At 41.9% G+C, this 23,628-nt stretch overlaps 2 protein-coding genes across 8 annotated transcripts in view; one reads left to right on the forward strand and one right to left on the reverse strand.

The window, feature by feature from the left end:
* The window catches only part of LOC115172455 (prenyl (decaprenyl) diphosphate synthase, subunit 2), a 46,053-nt gene extending 34,788 nt beyond the window's left edge, over positions 1-11,265 (reverse strand). The window contains exons 1-2 of the mRNA XM_029729913.1: positions 10,628-11,265; positions 495-632 (exon numbers count right to left, since the gene is read on the reverse strand). Coding sequence (XP_029585773.1) covers positions 495-632; positions 10,628-10,872 — 383 coding nt within the window. The 5' untranslated portion in view covers positions 10,873-11,265. The remainder of the gene's footprint in view (positions 1-494; positions 633-10,627) is intronic.
* A 2,831-nt stretch (positions 11,266-14,096) lies between these two features.
* The window catches only part of sobpa (sine oculis binding protein homolog (Drosophila) a), a 32,865-nt gene continuing 23,333 nt past the window's right edge, over positions 14,097-23,628 (forward strand). For 3 of the 7 annotated variants that reach the window (XM_029729905.1, XM_029729911.1, XM_029729910.1), the window contains exons 1-2: positions 14,097-14,620; positions 23,097-23,168. In XM_029729905.1, the coding sequence (XP_029585765.1) occupies positions 14,525-14,620; positions 23,097-23,168 (168 nt within the window). In that variant the 5' untranslated portion in view covers positions 14,097-14,524. The remainder of the gene's footprint in view (positions 14,621-23,096; positions 23,169-23,628) is intronic. The other 4 variants (XM_029729908.1, XM_029729912.1, XM_029729906.1 and 1 more) reach the window with 3 other exon arrangements.

The following is a 23,628-nucleotide window of genomic DNA, read 5'->3' on the forward strand; positions in this document are numbered from 1 at the left end:
AGTTGGTCATGTCAATAGCTGGTGCCTTAATCTTACCAAATTATTAACCTTGGACAAGTCAGACTGTAAGCATATTAATTTCAGCCACCCCACAATATCCCCTCCACATGCCCTGCTTGACAGACTCCCTCACTGATCCTATAGTAGAGGCAGTGCTGCTTGCCAGCTAGGAGAAAAGGGCCATTCAGACACCCAGCGCATCACCTGCCAAACACAACAGCGACTTCTGGTAACCACTTGGCAAGGTTGTAGAGTGATCTTCACACAGAATTCCCTCTTCTGGGCAACATTCTGTGTATGTGTGCTTGTGTGAGTGAATGTCGTCATCAGAAAAAAGGACATAAATTGGAGCTGGTGTGTGTGGGTGCTGTCAGATCAGGAGCAATGACAAGTATTTTCCTGTCTTTTCACCAAGTCAGTGGTAATAAAGGAAATTAGTTAAGGAAAGGAAGATAGAGGAATGTGAACACAAAGCCCCAGAGAGGCGTGTTTACCTGGGGTAGATGCCACTGACCATATCCTGGGGGAAGACGTCTGAGGCTTTGTGCTGGCCGGGACCGGCTGCCTTGGACATCAGTAGGACAACCAGGCCCCTCATCTGAAGGTTGTTTCTACTGTCATACACGAAGCCCCTGAGAAGAGGGACAAGCATCAATTACATATTTATTGTTGGGTAAGGGTTTATAAATGTGGGAATACTCTGTTTCATACACAGAAAATCCATAAAACAGGCAGCCCTCGTGCCACATCTTGAATTGTAATAAATTGGCCATTTCATGTAGGATATTTGTTCGTTCCCATACATTTAAAGAAATGTCGTTCAGGAATAAGAAAATAACTAACATATTTTCATCATTCATAAATCCATTCTGACAAGCAGGGAATTGACTTGGGATGGCAAGCTAAGCAAGCAACCTCTTAACAATGACACAGAAAATGGCCAGTAATTGTATGGAAATGAGATGTGGTGTGACTATGCTAATGAGGCTGTGTGTAGCTTTCACCACCTCTCTCCAGGGGTGCCCCAAAAATCCCTTTATTCCCTCTCACTCACATCATCGCTACGCAAACAAAATGGCTAATTGCTGCTTCATGGGGGTGACGCATAGAGAAAGGTCAACACACTCATGAAGACAACTGCTTTTCAAGATCATCATTAATTCAGCTGCATTGCCAAAGATTATTTGGGCTACATCACTGTGGCATATGGGCGGCAGCGTAGCCTAGTGGTTAGAGCGTTGGACTAGTAACCGAAAGGTTGCAAGTTCAAATCCCCGAGCTGACAAGGAATCCCCGAGCTGCCCCTGAACAAGGCACTGTTCCTAGGCCGTCATTGAAAATAAGAATTTGTTCTTAACTGACTTGCCTAGTTAAAAAAAGGTAAAATAAATAAAAATTGCAAATAGTGGAAGGGCTTTTTATTCATTCAAGGCTCTGAGTTAGATAAACATTTTCAGTAGCTGACAAACCTTTTTTAATTGCTAGGGGAAAGTGTCCACCTGAGAGCACAGCTATGGGGAGGTGAGGGAAGAACTTGATTTGCTATTTGTGAAAATGTATAATCATTGAATGGACCTTGGAATATTGCTCCACTACTCCATTTTTGTTGGTGGACCTCAGTCTTTGATGGAAACAAATATATATCTCACACTCATAGCTTTAAATAAGCAAGCTTCGACATTATTTACAAAATAGCCTCCAACCCTCTACTCAGCAAATTGGATGTAGTCTATCACAGTGCCATCCATTTTGTCACTGAAACCCCATACACTACCCACCACTGCGACCTGTATGCTCTCGTTGGCTGGCCCTCACTACATATCACTACATTGGGGTGGGAGGTAGCCTAGTGGTTAAAGCGTTGGACTAGTAACCGAAAGGTTGCAAGATCGAATCCCTGAGCTGACAAGGTAAAAATCTGTCGTTCTGCCCCTGAACAAGGCAATTAACCCACTGTTCCTAGGCTGTCATTGAAAATAAGAATTTGTTCTTAACTGACTTGCCTAGAAAAATAAAAGAGACTAATGATTCATTAAAGATCAAGCCATATTGATCAGCGGTGGCACAACATACAGTTCAAGCAGAGCTGCAAGTCTAGCACTGGTCTTGCCACTCTGGAGATAAAATATCTGTAGTCTCGGGGGAGCGCTTAGACAGAGCACATCTAATCCTGTCCCCAGGGTGCCCCCTGTGCCATGAATCACACTCTCGTTAGAGCCCCGAGTAGACACTGAGCACCGCCCACTCTGCTCGAGCCCAGACACCAGCGTCCACAAGACAGTCTCCCTCCCCCTGACCCAGCCCTGCACCACAGGGAGGGGAGAGGGAGCGAGGCAGAGGAGGGGAAGAGACAGACAGAAAATGAAGGGAGAGTAAAAGGCAGAGGAAGAAGGGAGAGAGGAGTGGAAAGGGAGAGAGAGACAGCAGGGAGAGGGGAATGGAGAGAAATAAAAAAGGGAGATGATAGGAGATACAGTAAGTGCAATAGATAAGCGAGGAAAGTGACAAGTCTAATTAAGTCTGTTAAATCCAATGGACCCTAACGAAAACCATCACATGAAATAATGTAAGTTGTGGTCTGATACTTTCCAGTGTTCGTAATGGTAACAAAAAGAACAGCATGTAGTCTAGGTGAACCACAAAACTTTTACCAGGTTTCTAAAATACCTTCTACATCAGATTGAGTTTTTAATAGTCACATGTACAGGGTTTCAGGTGTGATTGCAGAGTACAGTGAACATTGTAGGCTCCGAGCTTCAACATGCAGGAGTAAGTGAAATAAAACAATGAAAATGGTAATAAAAAAAACTACAATATAAATAGCACTATACACACACACACACACGTCATAACAACTGTAGCAGTGATGAATAAATAAAATGTCCATTGGGGTGGAGGCAGAGTAAAGATTGTTGAAGGGGTGGGGTGGAATGACCATAGGGGGAGAAGCATGACCATTGAGGGGGTGGGGGACCAAGTGAAATAAAAAAATTATTATTTTACTTTTTTTTTTTTACTCTAATATACATATTAACAACAGTGATGAATGTCGTTGAGGTGGGAGCAGAGTAAAAGTCAGTTTGGGGGGGGGGGGGGGGTAGCTGACTAGGGTTGGCTATTCAGCAGCCTGATGGTAGAAACTATTAGTCAGTCTTCCAGTGTTTGTCATGATGCTGCTGTACTGCCTGCGTCTGATCGATTGAAGCGGGGAGAACAGGGCATGGTTTGGGTGGCTGTGGTCCCTGATGATTTTCTTGGCCTTCCTGCGACACCTGGTGTTGATGGGGGCGTGTCCAGCCTGGATCCTCCTGAAGTCCACAATCAGCTCCTTTGTTTTGCTGACATTGAGGGAGAGGTTGTTTACCTGGCACCACGCCGTCTGAGTGCCTACCTCCTCTCTGTAGGCCACCTCATCGTTGTTGGTAATCAGGCCTACTACTGTCAGCGAACTTCATGATGGAGTTGGAACTGTGTGAGGCCACGCAGTCGTGGGTATACAGGAAATACAGGAAGCGACTGAGGATGCACAATTGTGGGGCCCCCGTGTTGAGAATCTGTGTTGAGGAGGTAATGTTGCCTACCTTCACCCCATGGGGGCGGCCCGTCAGGAAGTCCAGGACCCAGTTGCATAGGGAGGAGTTCAGACCCAGGGCTGTGAGCTTTGTAAAGAGCTTATAGGGCACTAAGGTATTGAAGGCTGAGATGTAGTCAAGGAACAGCATCCTCACAAATGCATTCCTTTTGTCCAGGTGGGTAGGGGCAGTGTGCAGTGCAATGACGATTGTGTCGCCCGTGGATCTGTCAAGGCGGTAGGCAAATTGTAGAGTTGAGTGCATTGGCGAGAGAGGAGGTGATATGGTCTTTGACTAGCCTTTCGAAGCACTTTATGTAACCAAAAAAATATGTATTCAAAGGTAAAAACTGACATTACGAGGGGTGAAATTACACTGGAATTCCTATAGCTTTCAATTAAACAACAGCAACCACACCAAAAATGTTGTCTGCCTATGGCGAGACTGGACAAGTCTGCAGCCTGAAGATGACAAATGATTAATATGCATGCCAGTCTCTACACCATGGCACATCAATCAATCATAATCACCCTCCTGCAAAGGGGTGGGGCTGGGATGAGTGCTGGGAGAGAGGGAAAGAGATGGGTCAATGTCATTTTAATGGGTAGGACTACATGTTAGCCACCATTTATTACAGTGCTCTCTAAATCTTACCTACCGGTCCTCTACCTAGACCTGCACAATTATTCAAATATATTGCATGTAGGCCTAGTTAGCCATTTTTTGGGGTAAAGCAGCAATAACCATTTCTTAAGTGAGTGCACAACCACTGAAGCCTTAAGCACTTAAAAGTAACATTTGGATAAACTCTTAGTGTACAAAATAGGATTTGACATCTACCTCTAAATATTTCCTGAAACCCTAAATGTGACACACAAAAAAGCAGGACAAAACTCAGTCAAAAAGAATGGAAGCCACTTGAAGAGAAAAGTCAAACTGTGTCAAGGTCTTTCCCTGCTACAAAGTGAAAGTTCATTTTTCCTGCATGGCCACACTAACTCCAGACTTTGGGCAAAGTTAGCTGAGCTGCATTTTTTAGAATGAAAGGAAAGGGAAAACCGAAACACAACTCCACAAGGGTCTGCCTGTCTGCTATTGTGGATATTTTTATCTGCGCCGCGTCTTGGGCGGAGACACAGTAGGAAATAGGAACCAGCCAACCCAAGCTGACAGTGAGGAGTCAGACTGTCAGAGGTCCACTTCGCCCCCGCACTACAACACCCAAATGGATTGTCATATCAGATTTAGGTGTATAGGTTATTACACCCTTGAGCTACAGTTTCCAACACACTCGTCTGCAATGGCGGGATTGGATTCCAGCACTATCATTCCATGTCCCTTTCTTTATTTCTTTCAGTGAGGAGCCATTCATCCCCAGTGAAGAGAGATGGCACTGGAGGGTAAACTAACTACAGTGCATTCGGAAAGTATTCAGACCCCTTTATCCACATTTTGTTACATTACAGACTTATATGAAAATGTATAAAATATTTTTTTCCTCTTCATCAATCCTAAACACAATACCTCATATTGACTAAGAGAGAACAGGTTTAGACATTTTTGCAAATGTATTAAAAATAAAAACAGAAATACCTTATTTACATAAGTATTCAGACCCTTTGCTATGAGACTCGAAATTTAGCTCGGGTGCATCATGTTTCCATTGATCATCCTTGAGATGTTTCTACAACTTGATAGAGTCCACTTGTGGTAAATTCAATTGATTGGACATGATTTGGAAAGGCACACACCTGTCTATATAAAAAGGTCCCACAGTTGAAAACAAATCAAGCCATGAGGTCGAGGGAGTTGTCTGTAGAGCGCCGAGACAGGATTGGGTCGAGGCACAGATCTGGGGAATGGTACAAAAACATTTCTGCAGCATTGAAGGTCCCCAAGAGCACAGTGGCCTCCATCCTTCTTAAATGGAAGAAGTTTGGAACCACCAAGGCTCTTCTTATAGCTGGCCGCCTGGCCAAGCTGAGCAATCAGGGGAAAAGGGCCTTGGTCAGGGAGGTGACCAAGAACCCGATGGTCACTCTGACAGAGCTCCAAGGCTCCTTTGTGGAGATGGAAGAACCTTCCATAAGGTCAACCATCACTGCAGCACTCCACCAATCAGGCCTTTATGGTAGAGTAGCCAGACGGAAGCCACTCAGTAAAAAGCACGACAGTCCACTTGGAGTTTGCCAAAAGGCACCTAAAGATTCTCTGGTCTGATGAAACCAAGATTGAACTCTTTGGCCTGAATTCCAAGTGTCACATCTAGAGGAAACCTGGCACCATCTCCACGGTGAAGCGTGGTGGCAGCATCATTCTGTGGTGATGTTTTTCAGAGGCAGGGACTGAGAGACTAGTCAGGATCGAGGAAAAGATGAACCAAGCAAAGTACAGAGAGAACCGTGATGAAAAGCTGATCCAGAGCGCTCAGGACCTCAGACTGGGGTGAAGGTTCACCTTCCAACAGAACAACGACCCTAAGCACACAGTCAAGACAACGCAGGAGTGGCTTCGGGTCAAGTCTCTCAATGTCCTTGACCTTGAGTGGCCCAGCCAGAGGCCGGACTTGAACACGATCGAACATCTCTGGAGAGACCCGAAAATAGCTGTGCAGCGACGCTCCACATCCAACCTGACAGCGCTTGAGAGGATCTGCAGGGAAGAATGGGAGAAACTCCCGAAATACAAGTGTGCCAAGCTTGAGGCATCATACCTAAGGAGACTCTAGGCTGTAATCGCTGCCAAAAGGTGCTTCAACAAAGTCTGAATTCTTATGTAAATGTGATATTTCGGGGTTTTTTATTTATAAATTAGCAAACATTTCTAAAAAACCTTTTTTGCTTTGTCATTATGGGGTAGTATGTGTCGATTGATGAGGGGGAAATGTAATACATTTTATAATAAGGCTGTAAGCCAAGGGGTCTGAATACTTTCCGAATGCACTCTATCTAGCTGATAGTTTAGTGAGGTAAAAAATAAGACGTATTGCAGGGGAATATCTTTGTTGAAGTGGTGGGAGGGTAAATGCTTAAGGGGTAATTTGGTCAAATTCAGCTACGAGGCTTTGTAATGAATCACTTTGAACTAAGTGATAGGCGTACTACAAAATCAAAGTTCTAACCTCAAACAGAGGTCAAATGTTAGATCAGTTAATTTCACTCTGTCAATGTCACACACTCATTTGGGGTTGATCATTTAACATAATCTAAACAGCACAGATTCCATGGGACTTTTCATTTAAATTAGACACATTTTGAGACATGGAATAATAAAACGAGAAGTTTATTTTGTTTCACCTTTTAGTAGACTACAATTCACTTAAGGAAAATCACCAAAATTGGCTTTCTTTTAGTTGTCATTCCGTGATCCACAATGCATCATTGCGTCTTTTTATTATATTTAAATCCTCCATTTGATTTACTGTAGGCTGTTTTTAGAAGCAACTTAGCCAATATGTTTTGTTATGTTTACATTTAATTTCAGGCTATTTTTTTTGCTTTGTTTCATTTACTGGATGACACTATTTGTCAGAGGAGGTCACTCTAGTCTACACATAACTTTGCACCCAATACCAGCAGGCACTGTACGAGGAGAGGAGACTATTTAAATTGCCAGTACAAGCCACAAGGGGGTAGCCACTGTACCCAGCTCACTCCTCTACAGCTCAGAGAAACAAGACACACCAGCATCTTACTCTGGGAGCAGTAAAAGCAACCATGAAATAAAATAAGAAATTCAAACTTTTCTGAGACATAAGGATGGTTAATTATGGGGCTTTGCCTGTGACAACCATCCAGTCAATCACACTTGCTCTCAATACCAGCATCTTTGACACACTTAGCCTATAGCCTAGACCCCTCAAACTTAACTCTAGACCTCGAAGACAGTTCCACTGCATTTTTTTATTGTTCCCCTCTAATCAGTGACTGATTTAGACCTGGGACACAAGGTGGCTGCAATTAATTATCAGGTAGAACAGAGAAACAGCAGGCTCCGGACCTTGAAGTGTAAGAATGGAATACCCCTGGCGTAGACTGTACTGAGGCGCCAGAAACAATGGGTTTTCTAATGAAATGTAATTATGATAAATTAAAAGGAATTGTCCACTCAAAATACAACCTAACATGACAGAGTAGGTGCACCAAATATAGGATCATGGATTGGTCCTCTCAGGTGCTCTGCAAGCAAGAATGTTAAATAAAATTATATTTGAACTTACACTCTGCCCGATTGTCCGTAGTGTTGGTCCTTCAGCTGCTCAAAATTTAAACAAAACCATGTAAACACCTGTAAGACTTTGGTTAGTATGCATGACACACTGCTCACTTAACCCGGAAGCCAGCTGCACCAATGTATCATAGGAAACCGTCCAGCTGGTGACGGAGTCATCTTGCATGCGCCCAGCCCGCCTCAAGGAGTCGCTAGAGCGCGATGGGACAAGGAAATCCCAGCCGGCCAAACCCTCCCCTAACTCAGACGACGCTGGGCCAATTGTGTGCCGCCTCATGGGTCTCCTGGTCATGTCCGGCTGTGCCACAGCCTGGGATCGAACCCAGGTCTGTAGTGACACCTCAAGCACTGTGATGCAGTGCCTTAGACAGCTGTGCCACTCGGGAGGCCCATAGACCCACTTTCTGAAGTAGGTTATATAATACTTTCCTGTGGATATTTCCTCTCAGATTTCGACCAGAGATGGACCACCAACACCACAGACAATCGGCAGAGTAAGTTTAAATATAATTGTATTCAACATTTGTGACAGACAAGGGACATTTAGCATTTTTCTATGTAAATGTGCATGGCATTGTCTACATAATTCATCGCCACATTTCGTAACTAACTGCAGCATTGCCTGGTCCCAGATCTGTTTGCTTCATGTCAACTTCCATGACAAGGAGTGCCATGATGGCACACACACTAGTACCCAGTAACTGCAGCATGGCTTGGGTCACTAAAAGTGAGCTCTAGTGGCCCGATGGCATATGGTGCCAGCTGCGACAGGCCTATATGAAAGAAAGCATGCCCTTTAGTGCGCCTACATTTTGGGGCATTGTTGTGGGGGTGAACTTGTCGGTCGAGAAGGCAGAAGTTGGTTGGATCAGCTCTATTAGAAGTTATGCTTGGGAAGATGCGGGGGTGACACTCTAGACCCAAACTGTTACAGACCTATATCCATCCTGCCCTGCCTTTCTAAAGTCTTCGAATGCCAAGTTAAGAAACAGATCACTGACCATTTCGAAACCCACCATACCTTCTCCGCTGTGCAATCCGGATTCCGAGCTGGTCACGGGTGCACCTCAGCCACGCTCAAGGTACTAAACGATATCATAACTGCCATCGATGAAAGACAGGACTGTGCAGCTGTCTTCATCGACCTGGCTAAGGCTTTCGACTCTTGTCAATCACTGTATTCTTATCGGCAGACTCAACAGCCTTGGTTTCTCAAATGACTGCCTCGCCTGGTTCACCAACTACTTATCAGATAGAGTTCAGTGTGTCAAATCGGAGGGCCTGTTGTCCGGACCTCTGGCAGTCTCTATGAAGGTACCACAGGGTTCAATTCTCGGGCCGACTCTTTTTTCTGTATATATCAACAAAGTCGCTCTTGCTGCGAGTGATTCCTTGATCCACCTCTACGCAGACCACACCATTCTGTATACATCTGGTGCTTCTTTGGACACTGTGTTATCAAACCTCCAAACGAGCTTCAATGCCATACAACACTCCTTCCGTGGCCTCCAACTGCTCTTAAACGCTAGTAAAACTAAATGCATGCTCTTCAACCAATCTCTGCCCACACCCACCCGCCCGACCAGCATCACTACTCTGGATGGTTCTGACTTAGAATATGTGGACAACTACAAACACCTAGGTGTCTGGCTAGACTGTAAACTCTCCTTCCAGACTCATACTAAACATCTCCAATCCAATATAAAATCTAGAATCAGCTTCCTATTTCGCAGCAAAGCCTCCTTCACTCATGCTGCCAAACATACCCTCATTAAACTGACTATCCTACCGATCCTCGACTTTGGCGATGTCATTTACAAAATAGCCTCCACCACTCTACTCAGCAAACTGGATGCAGTCTATCACAGTGCCATCCGTTTTGTCACCAAAGCCCCATATACCACCCACCACTGCGACCTGTATGCTCTCGTCGGTTGGCCCTCGCTACATATTCGCCCTCAGACCCACTGGCTCCAGGTCATCTATAAGTCTCTGCTAGGTAAAGCTCCACCTTATCTCAGCTCACTGGTCACCATAGCAGCACTCACCCATAGCACGTGCTCCAGCAGGTATATTTCACTGGTCACCCCCAAAGCCAACACCCCATTTGGCCACCTTTCCTTCCAGTTCTCTGCTACCAATGACTGGAACGAATTGCATTTTTTTAATTAATTTTTTATTAAAAAAAATATATATAAATATATGTATTTATTTATTTAAATCGCTGAAGTTGGAGACATATCTCCCTCATTAACTTTAAGAATCAGCTATCTGTGCAGCTTACCGATCGCTGCAGCTGTACACAGCCCATCTGTAAATAGCCCATCCAACAACCTACCTCATCCCCATATTGTTTTATTTACTTTTTTGCACACCAGTATTTCCACTTGCACATCTATCACTCCAGTGTTAACTTGTTGAATTGTAATTACTTTGCTACTATAGCCTATTTATTGCCTTACCTCCTTACGCCATTTGCACACACGGTATATAGACTTTTCTATTGTACAGTTGTTTATTCCATGTGTAACTCTGTGTTATTTGTGTCACACTGCTTTGCTTTATCTTGGCCAGGTCGCAGTTGTAAATGAGAACGTGTTCTCAACTGGCCTACCTGGTTAAATAAAGGTGAAATAAATAAAAAATTTGAAAAGATGGTGAATGACGTCATAGCTATGACAGGTCCATAAAATCAGGTATTCTAAAATCACAGCCAATATAGAGTTGCATTGTGTATGATGAAATTGTGCATTGGAAGATTTGACATTTGCATTACAAACATGATGTAATGTATGCAATACTAGATGATCGTGTGTAAACAATACCTTGCAGTGTTGAGTAACGGGTGTTTTGTTCCAACCAGTTTCCTCACGTGCATTGCTACATTACTGAGTTCATCACTCAGCAAGCAGCGCAGGCTCATAAAAGAAGTCGGATAACCCACGATTTTCTCTGCATCCGAGACCACTTTATTCCAATTAGAAGGCGTTGTGTTGGAGAAAAGACTTATGTTCCTCTGTCCACGGTTTAGTAAAACAATGCACGAGAGCCGAGACCAAATTACTGTCATTTTTACAGCTGAAGGTCTTTTACTAATTAAAGTTTAAACAGATATCAAGCAAACCCTTGACAGGTCTATATCCAAGCTTGACACAAGCTAGTATAGATAGCTAAGTCGATTAAATAAATAAACGGTGGCAGGAAAATTACATTAACTGATTAAATTAGATATGTAACTGTTAGCTAGCTATCCATCCATATTTACAGAACCTAACGTTATTATGATGGATATCATCCTCGCTGTCGACAGTCACATTAACTGAAATAAGTATTATACATAATGTTATCACCCTACTTAATTTGATACTTATACCCTTTAATGTATCCTATAAAATGTCCAGTATATATACCGTAACACACGACCTAAAATGTTAAACAATGACATAGGAGGCCGCCATCTTGACAAAACGCAATACGGTATGTCGCAAAAACGTTACAACAGTTGTTGATTGACGTGCCCTGGGCTGCGTTCAGTTCGAAAACAATGTTTCCACTAGATAGCACATCCACTATTGGCTATATCGTACATAAATGCGTACATAAATGTATGTATGAAAACAAACATTTGCTTTATGGTCTTAATTTAAGATTATTGTAGGCATACGCTTAGCATTGTGGTTAATGTTAGGGATAGGTTTAAAAACAGGTTTTAAGAAGATAAATTGTAGAAATTGGTGGTGTTTATTACTTTGTGTCTCATGGACTTTGTGCCTTATTAACCAGTGGCGAGCCGAAAAAACGGTGTGCAACATTCAGTTAAACGGAAACTGTGCGGTTCTGAACAACCAGTTGAAAAACGGGAAGGGGTTGGCAAAATGCATTGCTGGCCTTTGAATAAGGCACTCATAGCTTCAAGCCACACCCGCGACACCCACCTAACGGAGTAAACGTACCTCAAAATCTGTTCGAGAACGTTGAAGAATGTTTTGGGGGGAAACGCGTCATTCAGTACAAACCGTCACGCAATTTAGCAAAAAAAGATTAGGGTTGCGAGTAGAAAAATTGACAAAACATTGTTTAATTTGACTAATTGAGAAGGATCCAACATTCGGTGTGAAATAAAATGGAGGAAAAAAACATGGGTTTTTTTCTTCCGATTTTGGATATCCTTCAGAAGAAGTGTATTTGATATAATATGATTATTGAAAAGTCATTTAGGCTAACAAAGCTGACATGATACCACCATGTAGGCTAGAATTTGTCATTGGCATCACAGTTGTTACATTTGTGTTCGTGTCTGGTGCGCTCCTGCTGCTGTTACGTTTGTATCAGCGGCGAGCAAAGTCGATACATTGTAGCCTGTCATTTCACCTCACCTGAGGGAATTCAGAAACTCTTGGGAGGACAGTGGAAGTTGATAAAATTGCTTAGCCCTATTTGGGTCGTTCCACCAATTGGTGCCTTTTCAAAAACAAAAAACGTTGATTTCACCCCATTTTAACATTCTGTCATACAGAGCACATGTTCAACTTAATAAAAAACACGTTTTCACATCTCAAGAGAAACAAAATACTATAGTAAGTGCCTATTAAGTGCCAAATAAAATAACAGGGTTGACGATTTAACCTATAATCAGCCATAAATCATCTTGTGACATGGGGAATGGAAGCTTGTTGTGTGCAACAGGGAAGGGCAATTGTAAGCAAAAAAAGAAATTGTCAAAACATTTCAAGTTAGGCCTGTGCTCAACCAGCTCAGTTTTCCACCACAAAAAACTAGAAAATGGCCAAAAAGAGTAGAACCAGTTCATCTGTTTAACACCATGATTTGACTGTTAGATGTTCAATGTTTCTTTTGAAATAAAATACTCAAAAATATGTGCTCCTAACTTTTTAAAGTTGGGAGCACCAGTGTGCTACCAATAAAAAAGTTTGCCTAATTAAAGGTAGACTCAGCGAAATGACGTTGCCACGAGCAGCACCGCAGATATTGAGATGATCGAGATGGAAGACTTGGCTCTTTCACAGTCACACACAGTATCTACACATGTGCACGGGTTCGCTTCATGCTGTTGACAGCATGGTAGCCATGGCACCAAAACAGGGGAGAAGTTGTAGCTTCGCTCTTCAATGCTGTTAGTTGTTGCGGAAATTGACCCACTATGCTGTTTACTTTTTACATCTACGTCATACTCTATAAGCGTGGGATCTTCACCATGGGTCACAGTTGTAAATTCACTCTTATTCGGAGAACTTTGGCTGCATTTACACAGGCAGCCCAATTCTGATATTTTGGCCAATTATTGGCAAAAGAACTGATCTGATTGATCAAAACATCAATTAGAATTGGGCTGCCTGTGTAAATGCAGCCTTAGAGCATCTTTAGTATGTGTTTACACAGACAGTCCGATTCCGATCTACTGTCGAATCTGATAGGTCAAAAGACAAAATTGTTGAAAAAAAGAGCAGAATTGGGCTGCCTGTGTAAATGCAGCCGTTGAGCAAGGACTCAAGGGAAAAAATCTAAATCTGTTAAATATGACTGATAGCTATAATTTCATTAAATATGTGTTTACTTTCATTAAACATTTTGATAACACTTTATACCAAGTTGCTCATATAAGCCTACCTGTGTAATAACTACCAATTGCAGATGTCTGGAGGGTCTGGTTGAGTGGAAGGAGCTGTGCTACATTACATTTTGTGTTGACTATTCTACAGGAAAAACATAATTATTATGTTTCAATTCATGTAACAGTATTGAACTGCAGGCTGTCTGTCTGTCTGTCTGTCTGTCTGTCTGTCTGTCTGTCTGTCTGTGCATGCATACGCTGGACAATGCACTCATTGAGTCACACTATCTGCTTATGAAGGAGACTAGACAGGGATATTATTTCAAGGACATTTTCTTTTAGAACAAGGAGCTCCCATTTTTGGGACTCCTCTGTGGATTAATGATGATGCCTCTCCTTTCCTTCATCTGCATTGAGGATAGTAAAAGCAATTATAGCCTACCAGGAAGGAAGTAAGCCACCTTACAGTAGATACACTCTGTGGAAAGTCATGGAGCTAATATGTTAAGTAGGAGGGCATCTGCCTCTTCTCACCATAAAATCAAGCAAGTGTGTTAGAGCTTTGCCTTCTTTGCAACTGAGTTCTACCTACACTCCTTGGTTCTATCACACGGAAGAGGTCAAGAACTTCACTGGGACCACCTGTTAGACGCTTGCACAATTTCTATTGTAAATCTGTAATGGCTACAGATAAGCAACATCTGTCCAGCAGTGGCAGACAGGATAGGGCGCAAATACCTTCATGAAGTGGGAGAACCCACCAGACTAGGTTGTAAGATTGCATTTGTGAGGTGAGGAGGGCCCAAAGTTAAAACGTTACGGAAAATCGAGAGGAAATAGCCCACCTCTGATCAACAGCGTCATATTATGTTACAGGGGACGCTCCTCCCCCTGTCTAGATTTTTTTCTCACTCAACCTCTCATTTGACTCAGAGGCAGCTCACACACACCAACTTGCGCACAGACCGTGGAAAAATAGGGGCATAAGATGGCTGACTTAACAGGGCAACGCAAGCCCTCAACGGCATCATCAACTTCACCCGGGCTGTTCCCCAGCTTGACATTAGCCTTTGGGCAACTTTAAAGCGGCCCCGCCTCGCACTTGTCCACTCTACCCCAATCGCAAATATTGACAGAGCTATTATAAAAAATGGCAGAGATGGAAAAAGAGGGCAGACCCCCCGAAAATAAAAGAAGCAGAAAACCGGCTCACCCCGTGAAAAGGGAAATCAACGAAGAAATGAAGGTAAGTGATCGACATTGGACCACTTGGTTGTGATTACGCATGGAAACAGAGCACTCATTAAAACGCGTGATATATGTGGATGCGTAAAGCGCGCAGCCTCTTTCACATTTTAGAGCAGACCTGATTCATTGATGCAATTTATTGGATGAATAGCGAATAAGTTCAACGTCATATACATTTTGGGGAATTAATTAAACCCATTTATAGTCCAGTGCCCACAGCAGGTTGAATAAAAATGGATAGGGTAGAATGTCTTGCCATGCGTTATAATACAGCCTAGGCTACACCGTCTTTGTTGTTCCACATAGGCCTACCAGTAGCCCCCATTTACATTTTGGCAATGAATGGGAAAACATATTCTGGAGAATTAGGACCTCATTATAGTAATTTGTGTGGTTTTCCTTGGCCCACATGGTTCCATTGAAGTAAATGGTAAATCCAGTGCGTCAGTCAAGGCGTCAACAGTGCCACTATACTATTACTACCGCTACTCCCGCAGAAACAACACTGAGTGTAGCCTACGCATTTAAAATAAAACATCGCGGGGAGACTATCATGATTTATGAAAGGAAATTGACTTACTGCAAATTATTAACGCTCGACATCGTCTCTAGACGGCATCGTGAACTTAAGCCAAACGATATCTGTCCTTTCCAGCTGTGGACGAGCCGAAGCGCTAGAGGTGTGCTTCCAGATGTGTGTCTACAGACGCCGGACAAGATCACATTGTTTATCGTGCGTTATACTGTTCTGCATACATTATACGTCTACCTAATGGTACACTTATGCATGCCATGTTTTGATCTAAATATTTAGCAGTAAGATAGATTGTCCTGCTGTGATGGAATTGTCGTACATTGTGGAGAAAACGTGAAGAGGGCATGGCATGCAGGGAACCTATCGCTGCTTTGTCTCAGGGTTTCATCATGTGTTCATTGTTTGTACACATTCTATACCTGGGATGAGAAAAATCATTTCCAGTACAGAATAATTCCCAAAGCATATTCAGATATAGGCTTATTGTTAGAGTATGGGTTTTATTTTTTATATTTTGATTTAGAGGAATTATGAACAAAGATTGTCAGAAAAGCCTACAGACGTTTTGGTGTGCATCATGTCTCTTCTCGTCAAAGAGGTGTGTGTACTGGGTTTCAGAGAAACACCCCTTTTTCTCTTGCTGTGAATTGTGTGGAGGCATGCTACATACAATATTTGGATTTGAATATTGGTCTCATGCGTGCTACATTCAGCCCTATTGCATTTAAGATGGCATGTTTATTTATTGATTCATTTTAATTTCTACAACATGAGTGGCATATCAACGTAATTTCATTGAAATTACGTGAGAACGACGTCAATTCAACTGTTGTGTGCCCAGTGGGAGGCAATGGACCAATAAGCATTCTAAATGGGAATTATTTTGACTAGCACATAATGATATTCTGTGGATTTGATTTTGTTTCTTTGTCTCCCTCAATCAAATTATGAAATGCTGTCCAAGTGTTTAATTAATTTCATAGTGTCAGACAGACAAAGTTGTCTGCACTGTTGGGAAAATGACTCAATCCTCATATTCATTCTCTGAAGTGACTGACTGACATCAGTTGTAAAAAAACTACTCAGAGCAAAGCTGCCATATCCTTCTGTTCCATCTCCTCATCAATGAGCTTAGTTTAAAGCAATTAGCTTAGTTTAAAGCAATTAGCTTAGTTTAAAGTGGGGAAGGTGCCACATCTATAGTATAAGTATCAGCATATGTAGAGAATTCTGGATGTCTCCGTACAACCAAATATAAGATTAACTGATTCCCCTTCAACAAGGAAGAACACAGTTCCAATTCAGAGCTGATGGTAGCCAGAAAACAGCAAAAGTCTACATCAAGTACAATGTACATCTTTCAATTACTGCTGTGAATTCCAGTTCTATGTCAGCCTTAACAGATAAGTGATTATCAAGGAAGTGGTAATAGAATTAGAGACCGATCAAATAGCATTCCTAGCCAGTTTGTGTCTATAGGATGTTCTGTAGTGCCAACAAGCTGTTCCTGACCATCAAGACTCTTATGGGGCCACTATGTTATGGGGCCACAATGTATGTTGACTGAGATGCAGTAATTCCATCTGGAAAAACAAGGTTTAAACTTTGCACCTTGTACTAAATCAAATCTGACTCTGAAAGTGTTCATGGATTTTATTTTGTATGCCATTTACGGTGCCTTCAGAAAGTATTCATACCCCTTGACTTATTCCACATTTTGTTGTGTTACAGCTTGAATTCCAAATGAATTATCTCACCCATCTACACACAATACAATAATGACAAAGTGGAAATCTGTTTTTAGAAAGTTTAGCTAATTTATTGAAAATTAAATACAGAAATATCTAATTTATGTAAGTATTTATACCCCAGAGTCAATACATGTTAGAATCACCTTTGGCAGCAATTACAGCTGTGAGTCTTTCTGGGTAAGTCTCTAAGGGCTTTGTACACCTTGATTGTACAATATTTGCCCAGTCTTGAAAAAATTCTTACAGCTCTGAAAGTTGGTTGTTGATCATTACTAGACAGCCATTTTCAAGTCTTGCCATAGACTTTCAAGCTGATTTAAGTCAAAACTTGGTAAGAAATTCCAGTGTGTTTTAGGTTTTTGTCTTGCTGAAAGGTGAATTTGTCTCCCAGTGTCTGTTGGAAAGTACACTGAACCAGGTTTTCCTCTTGGATTTTGCCTGTGCTTAGCTTCTTTTTATCCTAAAAAACTCCTTAGTCCTTGCCAATGACAAGCGTACACATAACATGATGCAGCCACCACCAAGCTTGAAAATATAAAAAGTGGTACTCAGTGATGTTATGTTGGATTTGCCCCAAACATAACACTTTGTATTCAGGACTTAACGTTTATTTCGTTGCCACCTTCTTTTGCAGTTTAACTTTAGTGCCTTATTGCAAACAGGATGCATGTTTTGGAATATTTTTATTCTGTGCAGGGTTTCTTCTTTTCACTCTATCATTTAGGTTAGTATTGTGGAGTAACTACAACGTTGTTGATCCACCCTCAGTTTTCTTCCGTCACAGCCAATAAACGCTGTAACTGTTTTAAAGTCAATATTGGCCTCATGGTGAAATCCCTGAGAGGTTTCTTTCCGCTCTGGAAATTGAGTTAGGATGGACACCCGTACCTTTGTAGTGACTGGATGTATTGATACACTCTACTCAGCAAATTGAATGTAGTCTATCACAGTGCCATCCGTTTTGTCACCAAAGCCCCATATACTACCCACCACTGCAACCTGTATGCCCTCGTTGACTGGCCCTCACTACATATTCGTCGCCAAACCCACTGGCATCTGGTCATCTATAAGTCTTTGCTAGGTAAAGCCCCGCCTTATCTCAGCTCACTGGTCACCATAGCAACACCCACCCGTAGCACGCGCTCCAGCATGTATATTTCACTGGTCACCCCCAAAGCCAACACTTCCTTCGGCTGCCTGTCCTTCCAGTTCTCTGCTGCCAATGACTGGAACGAATTGCAAAAATCACTGAAGCTGGAGACTTATATCTCCCTCACTAACTTTAAGCATCAGCTGTCAGAGCAGACAGAGCAGTCAGAGCCACCCAACTACCTCATCCCTATATTGTTATTTTTTTGTTGTTGTTGCTCTTTTGCACCCCAGTATCTCTACTTGCACATTATCATCTGCACATCTTTCACTCCAGTGTTAATGCTAAATTGTAATTATTTTGCCATTATGGCCTATTTATTGCCTTACCTCCCTAACCTTACTACATTTGCACACACTGTACATAGATTTTTCTATTGTGTTATTGACTGTACGTTTGTTTATCCCATGTGTAACTCTGTGTTGTTGTTTTTGTCGCACTGCTTTGCTTTATCTTGTCCAGGTCGCAGTTGTAAATGAGAACTTGTTCTCAACTGGCCTACCTGGTTAAATAAAGGTGAAATAAAAATAATACACTATCCAAAGTGTAATGAATAACTTCACCATGCTCAAAGGGATATTCAATGTCTGTTATTACATTTTTACCCATCTACCAATACCCTTCTTGCGAGGCATCGGAAAACCTCACTGGTCTTTGTGGTTGAATCTGTGTTTGAAATTCACTGCTCGATTGAGGGACCTTACAGATAATTGTATGTGTGGTACAGAGATGAGGTAGTTATTCAAATATCATGTTAAACACTATTACTGCACACAGAGTGAGTCCATGCAACTTATTGTGACTTGTTAAGCACATTTTTACTCCTGAACTTATTCCGGCTTGCCATAACGAAGGGGCTGAATACTTATTGACTCAAGACATTTCAGCTTTTCAAGTTTTATTATTTCATTTAAAAAAATATATATATATACTGTATACAGTACCAGTCAAAAGTCTGGACACAGCTACTCATTTATTCAAGGGTTTTTATTCATTTTTTACTATTTTCTACATTGTAGAATAATAGTGAAGACATTAACAATATGAAATAACACGTATGGAATCATGTAGTAACCAAAAAGTGTTAAACAATTTGTATTTATTTTATATTTGAGATTCTTCAAAGTAGCCACCCTTTGCCTTGATGATAGCTTTGCACACTCTTGGCATTCTCTCAACCAGCTTCATGAGGTAGTCACCTGGAATGCATTTCAATTGACAGGTGTGCCTTGTTAAAAGTTGAGTCCATATTATGTCAAGAACAGCTCAAATAAGCAAAGAGAAATAACAGTCCCATCATTACTTTAAGACATCAAGGTCAGTCAATGCGGAACATTTCAAGAGCTTTGAAAGTTTCTTCAAGTGCAGTCGCAAAAACCACCAAGCGCAATGATTAGACTGGCTCTCATGAGGATCGCCATAGGAAAGGAAGACTCAGAGTTACCTCTGCTGCAGAGGATAAGTTCATTAGAGTTACCAGCCTCAGAAATGGCAGGCCAAATAAATGCTTCACAGAGTTCAAGTCACAGACACATCTCAAAATCAACTGTTCAGAGGAGACTGCGTGAATCAGGCCTTCATGGTCGAATTGCTGCAAAGAAATCACTACTAAAGAACACCAATAATAAGAAGAGACTTGCTTGTGCCAAGAAACACAAGCAATGGACATGAGACCGGTGGAAATCTGTCCTTTGGTCGGATGAATCCAAATTTGAGATTTTTGGTTCCAACCACGCAGAATAGGTGAATGGATGAACTCTGCATGTGTGGTTCCCACTGTGAAGCATGGAGGAGGAGGTGTGATGGTGTGGGGGCGCTTTGCTGGTGACACTGTCTGTGATTTATTTAGAATTCAAGGCACACTTCACCAGCATGGCTACCACAGCATTCTGCAGCAATACTCCATCTCATCTGGTTTGAGCTTAGTGGGACTATCATTTGTTTTTCAACAGTACAATGATCCAACACCTTCAGGCTGTGTAAGGGCTATTTGACCAAGAAGGAGAGTGATAGAGTGCTGCATCAGATGACCTGGCCTCCACAATCCCCTGACCTCAACCCAATTGAGATGGTTTGGGATGAGTTGGACCACAGAGTGAAGGAAAAGCAGCCAACAAGTGCTCAGCATATGTGGGAACTCCTTCAAGACTGTTGGAAAATCATTCCAGGTGAAGCTGGTTAAGAGAATGCCAAGAGTGTGCAAAGCTGTCATCAAGGCAAAGGGTGGCTACTTTGAAGAATCTAAAATATGGTTACTACATGATTCCATATGTGTTATTTCATAGTTTTGATGTCTTCAATATTATTCTACAATGTAGAAAATAGTAAACAATTTTTTTTTTTTTAAACATTGAATGAGTACGTGTGTCCAAACTTTTGACTGGTACAGTATATATAATTCCATGTTGACCTTATGGGGTATTGTGTATAGGCCAGTGTCACAAAATCTCAATGTAATACATTTTAAATTCAGACAGTAACACAACACAATGTGGAAAAAGTCAAGGGGGTGTGAATACTTTCTGAAGGCACTGTATGTCACAGTGTGACAAAATTGTTACTGCTAAACAAAGACCAATAAGACTAGCGGATCCAGATGAAAAAGTAGCCCTAGTTCCATGTTTCCATAAGATACAGTATTTATCTCAAAAGCCACTATCTTAAACATTCTCTGCCAAACATGCTACAGTTTAACTCTCTCCCTTAACCATAAACTGAAGGCCTGTTTGCTACTTTAAACATTTTTGTCCCTCCTCTCTCTTCTGCTTGAAAAAGCAAGAATGAAAAAAATACACCACACAATGTGCCCTTGTGAGAGATCATACCTCAGAAAATCCAACAGTGTTTCCTTCATCTTGTGCCGCTTTAATGTGCACCATGGTAAAATAAGCCACAGTAAGTAATCAAGGAGATACTTGGTGGGATAGGGGATAGTGCAGGGTAAGAGCAGGGGAGAAAGGAATGTATACAGCAATAGGCTGCCTAAGCTGTAAAAACTGAAACCTGAGCGTCTGCACAGGATCAGATATCAAGGAAGGTAGGGGGAAATGAAATCGGAGCAGTGGGAGAAAGTCTGGGCTAGGAGAGTCTGAAGGAGGGCCCACTCAATGAGACTTTTATTATGGTGTACTGTGACCTACTCTGGTTTCTGCCCAAGGTATCGGATTCCCCCTGATCGCCCCTACCTTGCACCCCTTGCTAACTGAAGGAAACAAGCTTTTGTATAAAAATAATGTCATTATTCTAAACTGCTAAAGTTTTTTCTGTTCCAAAGTTGAACATTGGCAGCAAGTCAGTGTTTTGCAGAGCTGTGATTGGGGTTGAATGGTGGTATTTTGCGACCATTTCTTATATTAAAGTTTGTTCATACTTCTGTTTCTACATTGATCACTTTTGATCTCTGTTGATTCAACTGATTAAGAGGTTGATGGTTAGTTGAATCAGGTGTGTTAGTCCTGGGCTGGAACAAAGTCCTGTAGGACCAGGATTGAAGGGCACTCGGTAGGACAAGCCTGATTAATTGGATAGCCATAGAAGAGGTTTAGTCCAGTCCAGAGAGTTTGCACATTTGCAATAAACAGTTGACTATCAGTGACCAGACAGCACCATAGCACTGCCTCCCTCCTCATCAAGCCTGTGTGCTGCTTTCATGACCTGCCAAACAGATTGGGTTCCACTCACTTTACCACTCCCTCTTTCTGGAAGTGGCAGGGTGACAGAGGGGACAGGGAGCAAAGACAAGGGCAAACCTTCTTGAAGACGGAGAGAGACAGACAGATGACCGTTGCTGGCTTTACACCCTTTCATTTTGTTTGAGTAATGTGATCCAGTCACATCTGAGTCAAACAAGCACTTAGTCAATGGGCAAGCAAGAGTCAACGTTCTTCTGTAACATGTAAAAACCTCAGAAGTTGTTGAAAGAAGTAGCGCAGCAGAATCAAACCGAGACAATAGTAGGGACTACAAACTCTTTCATTGAACCTGTCTCAGGCAAAATTCAATTGACCTTTTGTGTTTGATGTCATGATATCTTTTGATCTCCATAAGTATTGATATTGACTGGTGATGAAACTCAGACGTTGTGTCTTTTTATGTTATGTTGTTGTGAGTGTAGTGACTAAGAAGTCTCAGTGAAGTGGTGGATATGCCTCTCAGCATCCTTAGTGACACCTAGTGACTGGAATATTCAACTGCTCTAGAGGGGCAGAAGGCAAACATTTTTTAAAGGACGGCTGATTTTGCCTAATTTTAGATTTGGTATATTAAGACCGGGTTTCCCAAACTCAGTCCCGGGGGGGTGATTAAGTCATTGAAATTTGGAGCTATTGGAATTTGAACATATTGTCCCATGTACATTGTGTAATTTACGGATGGTCCCTAACTAGCCCCATAGGGATATTCAAAGTCAACCCAAATTTACCACAGGCATTACCATCGGGTCTCGTGCAGCTGCACTCCGAATTGATGTTGGAGTAACTCACCTCACCCTGAACGAATGTGTTGGACCAACTGATTGTAATGAATAACCTCACTTAAGGGTCCAGTCATCCCTGCTAAAGACTGGCAGTAATATCAATGGATGCTTAGGCAACTTTTGAAAAGCAATTCATCGGTTAGGGCATAGATTACAAATGTCATAATGAAAACAAAATTATTATTGATTTGACATGATGTTCGCTTTAGTAGATATGGTATGAATATATACATGATCGGCATGTGAAGCAGCTAGCCTAGTATTGTCTCAGTCTGTTCTTGGTGTAAGATATAAGTTTATCAGTGCTTGTATTTCTAAAACATTGCCTTTTTTCTTTGGCTAAATGTTACTTGTATGTCATGCCTTGTGATTCCACGTCTACAGTTTTTGATTCCGAGCTGATGTTATAACTGATGTTGATTACGCTTTCATGTAATGAAATTACCTCCCTGATCCAGTGGTATTGACAGGGCAGCCCGTAATTGACAATTAAATGCTTGATTGAGTACTATTTGATTGACAGTTCAATGCCAGAATGTAATGAAATGACTCGTGTCTCATCAGGTTCGGGCTGAGCGGGCCCACCCATGGGCAGGCAAGGCGGGTGATCTCCATGGCAACCCGCCCTACTCCATGGTGAGCCCCCTTGTCCGTGCGAGACAATAGTGATATGTATTTTTTTTCACCTTTATTTAACCAGGTAGGCTAGTTGAGAACAAGTTCTCATTTGCAACTGCGACCTGGCCAAGATAAAGCAAAACAGTTCGACACATACAACAACACAGAATTACACATGGAATAAACAAACATACAGTCAAAAATACAGTAGAAAAATCTATATACAGCATGTGCAAATGAAGTAGGATGAGAGAGGTAAGGCAATAAATAAATGGTGGCGAAGTAATTACAATATAGCAATTAAACACTGGAATGGTAGGGTGTGCAGAAGATAAATGTGCAAGTAGAGATACTGGGGTGCAAAGGAGCAAGATAAATAAATAAATACAGTATGGGGATGAGGTAGATTGGATGGGCTATTTACAGATGAGCTATGTACAGGTGCAGTGATCTGTGAGCTGCTCTGACAGCTGGTGCT

The sequence above is a fragment of the Salmo trutta genome, chromosome 33 (genome assembly GCF_901001165.1).
Source record: "Salmo trutta chromosome 33, fSalTru1.1, whole genome shotgun sequence".
Lineage (NCBI taxonomy): Eukaryota > Metazoa > Chordata > Actinopteri > Salmoniformes > Salmonidae > Salmo > Salmo trutta.